The 5999-nt window shown below is 32.6% G+C and overlaps 1 protein-coding gene across 1 annotated transcript; it reads left to right on the top strand.

Annotated features, from left to right (window-relative positions):
• The first annotated feature begins 591 nt into the window (after positions 1-591).
• Positions 592-2337, top strand: LOC131063734 (truncated transcription factor CAULIFLOWER A). The gene is made up of 9 exons (XM_057997637.2): positions 592-798; positions 923-980; positions 1111-1172; positions 1257-1356; positions 1471-1521; positions 1610-1630; positions 1718-1759; positions 1853-2013; positions 2117-2337. Exons 1-9 carry the CDS (start codon positions 614-616, stop codon positions 2142-2144), a joined length of 708 nt encoding a protein of 235 aa, XP_057853620.1. The 5' UTR covers positions 592-613; the 3' UTR covers positions 2145-2337.
• The last annotated feature ends 3662 nt before the right edge of the window (positions 2338-5999 follow it).

Here is a 5999-nt window from a genome sequence, read left to right as displayed (position 1 = left end):
GATTAATGAGTCAGAATCTTCTATACATCATAATAATTCCTTATTTTATAGAATTAAACATAAATCAAACACAATAAGATAAATTTACACCTTGTTATTCCTGTCACAATTATATTTTTCAATTGCATATTAATAACATAAATTCCTTTTATCTAATATTTATTATATCTGATCATCTACTAACACTGAATATGTATAATTTAAAAACCATACTTCCTTTTTCCAAAGAAGGTCACTAGAATACCTTGGTAGAAAATTTCATAAGCATTACTCTATATTTCCAACATGTTTACTTATATTTTATGAGGCGTGAAACTATTGCATTTACATCTAGCGAGGCTACATGTACTAATTTAATATCAAATCTGTACCTTGTGAAACACCTGTCGAAATATTGAATGGATATAGAGTTAGAGTACACACGGCCAAACAATGCTAATTGTACTCCCTTCTAATAACATTGGCCACCTCCAAAATGGCAGCTTTAAGGTACAATATCTCGTGGGCCTTTCTTTGTCCATTTAAGGAACCCTAACACTGAACTTCTCCATCGCCATTCCTGTTTATGCTGTATTTGGCAATAGCCTTAAAGTGTCTTCATCACAGTAACAAAATGGGCAGAGGAAAGATTCAGATTAAAAGAATTGAAAATCCATCAAATAGGCAGGTTACCTTCTCCAAGAGGAGAGTTGGCCTTTTCAAGAAAGCTCAAGAGCTTTCCATTTTATGTTCTGCTGATGTTGGTCTTGTTGTATTCTCCAGCAATGGAAAGCTATTCACACAACCTGAATCTTCAAAGTAATATATTTTATATATCATAAATGGTTGTGTATATATATAACTATCTAATAATAGTTGTTTTTTTTTTAAAGTGTATCATTATAATTCATTTTACATTTAAACAATTTTGTAATTTTTACAGTCTAGAACAAATTTTAGAGAGGTACTATTTTGAAGAAGGGAGATTTCATGGAGATCCAGTAAGAATAAATCTTAAGTTTAATTTCATTTTCTGCATTTTAATAGATCATACAAAAATAAAAAATAAAAAGAGCATTGTGTAGTCAAGATTAACGCAGTTGTATTTTGTATGGTTGAACAAATATACAGAATAGTCCCTTCCATTTTAAACATTTAGAAGCTGAGAATGAGAGACTTCACGCTGCTATAAGGTATTTATCATTTACTATATATCGTAATCACTTCACAGGCACCGAGTATACTGTAATATATATAAAATATTTATGGATTTACAGTCACTTCATGGGGGAGAATCTTACCCAACTTACACCAAAGGATCTGGACAATCTTGAAGATGTTCTCAATACTTCAATATCTAGGGTCAGATCAAGGAAAGTGAGTACCGATGAAACGCTTGGCTCTAGCCTCATTTTTAAGTTTAATAAAGTAATTCTAGTAAAATTAACTAACCAATTTCCTGATTCTTTTCTCTGGTTGTTCATATGGAAGCATGAAATTATGAATCAGCTTATTCAGCGAGAGGAGCACAGTCTACGGAAGGTAAGATTTTAGTTCAGTATTTTGAAAGCTGTCCTAAATTTAAGTGGGTTAAAAGTTAACAATCATTTTGGTGGTGTGAATATTTCAGATTGAAGCAGTTGAAAGAGAGGTAAGATTTTTAATTGATCTGTCTTATGAATTATTTTGCTGTACGAATTGTTTCAGTTTAACAGCTTTTTTATTCACCCTTTTATAGAGTGACGTTCTGCAAGAGAGATTTGCCCGTCTGCAAAAAATGGTATGAATGCTAGATATTCAACATTCTCTCGTCATTTCAAATTTACTAGTCTCTTATAAGTCCATACTAATATTCAACGTTGGGTATTTTCAGGTGAATAATTGTAATGAAGGGCCTGCGTTGGATAAGGCATTTGGGCAAGGTAAGGGAAATCCTCTTAATTTGCTCCCCTCAACTCCTGCACTTCGTCTGCAGCCATGTCAAATGAATTTGAGAGAACCAGAACAGTATCTACAGCCTGAACTACGTTTGGGGTAAATATAATGTTATAAATACTACAATTACTGTTATCTGTTACAATTTATTTTACAATTTACACTACTGACAGTGAAAGATCTGGTTGGATTTTTATGACAGATTTGGCAGCTTTGATGAAAGCGGTTGATGTTCTCGGTTTCCTCTCTGTCTATCCTTTTGTATTGTTCGAATTTGGGCAGCACAAAATCAGACAAGTGTTGAACTATTGTTTGTATAATTCTGAGTCTTTTCATTTTGTAGAGCTGTTTCTTCTATATCTCAAACATAGAAATCTGCGCTTACCTATTATTTTTGGCGTAGCCATCACTAATTCATGTGATGGTTTTGTAGAGCTTTTACATATGATTCAAATATAAAATGATTGCATCTAAAAACAAACGCTGTAGATTGTTTCAAAATATTGATTTGCGCTGTAATTTTCAGTTAATTATTATGTAATAATTAACATGATATTTTATAGTTTTTTATTATGCTTTCATTTGGTTTTTATAATTTATATCCCATTTTTATCATGCTTTCATTTGGTTTTTATAATTTATATCTCAGTTGGACGGAATAATAGTAAGGTAGGTGCTTTGTGGTTGTTTAATATTAAAGAATGTAAGGAACTATTATAAAATCAGGACAAGAGGCACACTCTTAATGCGTTAGAAAGGCTTGACACTATTTTGTCCCTAAATCAAATATCAAGAACTTTGAAGAAAAGGATGTTCATAAACTATAAATTTGATTTGTAATTTTCAATAAACTATTGGCTTAGGATGGCCTTAGGTTTCATATTCATCAATGAGAGAGCTCATTAAATATAGAAAATATTATTTTTATCTAAAGCATTTAGAAGATATAAGAATTTATTGATAACCTTGGACTTTATGGACTAATAATTATTTTCTTATGCTATTTCTATTGATTATTAGTCTTTTTAGAGGTCCCCATTCTTTCTTATATTTTCAGAATGAAGTAAAGACCAAATATAACTATCCAAAGAAATATTATAAGATATATCAAATAGTTATTGATTTCATTTCTCTTAACATGATCTAAAAAATTAAGATTAGAATATTTAAACTTGATAAAATGATTCTAAAATAGTATCTTGATATACCATTTCACAATTGCATATACCACGAAAGATATTTGTTGCTTATACCTCATCTTTCAACTATAGCCAACTTTAACTCTTTATTGACATCTCCAATCCTCTCTTGACACTTACGCTATAGATTCAAGATTGTGTGGCTAACTATTATTGAACCCATATTTGATCAGTTTTTTTTTTTTTGGTATAACATTTAGTTTCGATCATTTTTCTTTCTGTATAACATTTAACTAATATTTAACCCTCTTTATTAAAGACTTTCATGGATTTTACAATATTTTAGGGTCCTCTCAATCTCTTACTTCAACTATACCCTTCAATGCGGCAGGCGCTGGGTATGGTGTAGAGACAGACGATAAAGAAACTATGACGACATTTTGACTCAGACGTTAATTGAAAACTTAGAACCCTGGGTCAAGTACTCAAAGTTAGTCACTCCTACAGGAACAAACTCATGCTACTGAAATTATTCATGAGCAGAAAAAGATATTTGTGCTTACTTTTCAATGTCAATTAACTACATTACAATTTACAACTGGCATCATTCCTTTTTCTCAATTAAATCCATTACAGCTGGTCTTAGAGAGCTAAGTATAGACAACAGAAGATATTCCTTTTTGAGATGGGTTTGACGAACTGTATAATGGAAGAAACAGAAGAAAATGTGAAGCTTAGTTGTATTCCACTCAACGTTAGTGCTTTCTGTAAAACAATTCAGAGAAAGTGATGACAATCAGTTCTTTTCAATTATAACAAGAACTGAGATGCAGCTGAAGTCACTACCTGTATTCAGATAATTGCATCTAGACTTTCTATCAGAAAGCAAGCACCAGAATCATCTAGATCTTGAACAGTAGTCTGTGATAGATATAGAAATAAATCTTATTACTTTGTATTTCCAAACATGTTTACTTATATTCCAAGAGGACGTGGGAAATTATTGCACTTACATCTAGTGAGGCTATAGGCAATAATTTAATGTCTACTTTATACCTTTTGATCTATTACAAAAACACCTGTCGAAATATGGACTGGATAGCGAATAGAGTATACAAAACGGAAAAATGCTACTTGTACTCTCTTCTAACAACATTGGCCACCTCCGAAGCGGCAGCTTTAAGGTACACTATCTGACGGAGATTTGTTCGCCCATTTCTCCCCTTTATGTTAGACCCTAGCGACCCCTAAGACTGAAGTTCAGGATAGTCATTCCTGATAATGCTGCATCTGACAATCCTCTTAATGTTCTTTAGAGAGACAAAATGGGGAGAAGAAAGATGGAGATTAAAAAGTGGAAAATCCATGAAATGGGCAGATTTGTTTCTCCAGATGTATGAAGTCCATTGAGCACGTTGCTAGTTTGGCAACTATACTCGATCATATTGTTAGCGCAGTTAACTTCTTGTGTTTATCGTGATCCACGGAGCTTAGATTATGCGTGATCTTCATTTATAAGATGTGATTTACGGAGAAGCATGAATGCATGCTTGTTTGCTTACACATTCTGTTTGTTCCCATAACTTATGGAGAAGTATGTTTGCATGCTCGAATGTAAACCTAACCAAGGAGTTTTCTCTCTATCATTTAGTTGATCTTCAAAAATTTCATCCATCTCGTGCATAATTTCTGTTCCAATGATCTATATATATTATTTTGAAATTCATACAAATTAGTAATGTAAATGATTTAGTTGCATTCATTCAGTTTTTATTTTCTTCTCCATATTACTTGAAAGTTTGCTTCTTTCTTTTCTACTAGATCTATTTTATTTTGTAGAGGATGGTATCAGAGCGAGGTTGCTAGGAAGAAGAAGCTAAACACAATTATTTGCAGGCAGATTTCAAAAGATTACCATCACCATGGAAGCTGACGTAGACCTCTGTTTCTAGATGCATGCATATTCTTCCTCTAATTTTTGTATGCTCTTTGCTTATTTTCTATATTGATTCTTTAAAAATTGTATATGCTTTGCAAGCATGACATTGATAAAGATCCGAGAAATTTGGGGCTTTGTATAACATTGAACTTTCGTAAAGTTTAATGTGGGGGTTTTCTTTTTAAAGCATCTAGTATAGGTTTCTTTTAATAAGTTTCTTGAATGAAAATAGAAGATTAATGTTGCTATTAACCACTAAGCTCTGCACACTTCCTCCAATTGACAACCAAAAGTATTCTTTTGTTTTAAATTCCTGTCTACATGAGATTCCAATGTTGTAACTTTGTTTGCTCCTAGAGATTCTTTCTAGCAGGTTCCTGGCTACATGAGATTCTAGAGTCAGATCCTTGAATGCTTCTAGAGTTTCTTTCCAGTGGGACATTATTGAACATTAGATAAACAATTGTATCATCCCAATCGGAGGTCATCTTTGCAGTCATTTAGTTTGGAGCACATTTGTTTGCAGATTCATATCTTCCTATCTTTAGATGATCGATTTCTGTGTTTAAAGACCGTGTACATCCATTTGAGCAATGCAGAATATGTACAACTGCATTTTTAAAGTATCCTGGAGGTACTCATGCAATGTTTTCTATGAATCTGATATAATCTTGTTGCAGTGTGGATTCATTTGCAGTTCTTCATCGACAATTTCAACTTTCTTCTATAGTTTGAATAAATGGCTAGGTGTTTTTCTCAGTTGGGTTTTCTCTTTTCCTCTTTGTAAGTGGGTTTTTTTATCAAGCTTTGTTGCCAGGACACATATCTCTCCTTAGTTAGACTTAAGGGGGGGTGTTAACACAGTTAACTTCTTGTGTTTACCATGATCCATAGAGCTTAGATTATGCATGCTCTCCTTTTATAAGATGTGATTTATGGAGAAGCATGAATGCATGCTTGTTTGCTTACACATTCTATTTGCTCCCGTAAATTATGGAGAGGTATGT

Source organism: Cryptomeria japonica, chromosome 5 (assembly GCF_030272615.1).
Source record: "Cryptomeria japonica chromosome 5, Sugi_1.0, whole genome shotgun sequence".
Taxonomy (NCBI): Eukaryota; Viridiplantae; Streptophyta; class Pinopsida; order Cupressales; family Cupressaceae; genus Cryptomeria; species Cryptomeria japonica.
The sequence above is the reverse complement of the archived record's forward strand: the minus strand, read 5'-3'. Positions and strand labels throughout refer to the sequence as shown.

Excerpts from the sequence above, each read along its gene's own strand:
- LOC131063734 (XM_057997637.2), top strand. The coding sequence starts at position 614 with ATGGGCAGAGGAAAGATTCAGATTAAAAGAATTGAAAATCCATCAAAT. Across the intron at positions 981-1,110 it reads GGAGATTTCATGGAGATCCA|AATAGTCCCTTCCATTTTAA; the intron begins GTAAGAATAAAT and ends ACAAATATACAG. Across the intron at positions 1,631-1,717 it reads TTGAAGCAGTTGAAAGAGAG|AGTGACGTTCTGCAAGAGAG; the intron begins GTAAGATTTTTA and ends ACCCTTTTATAG.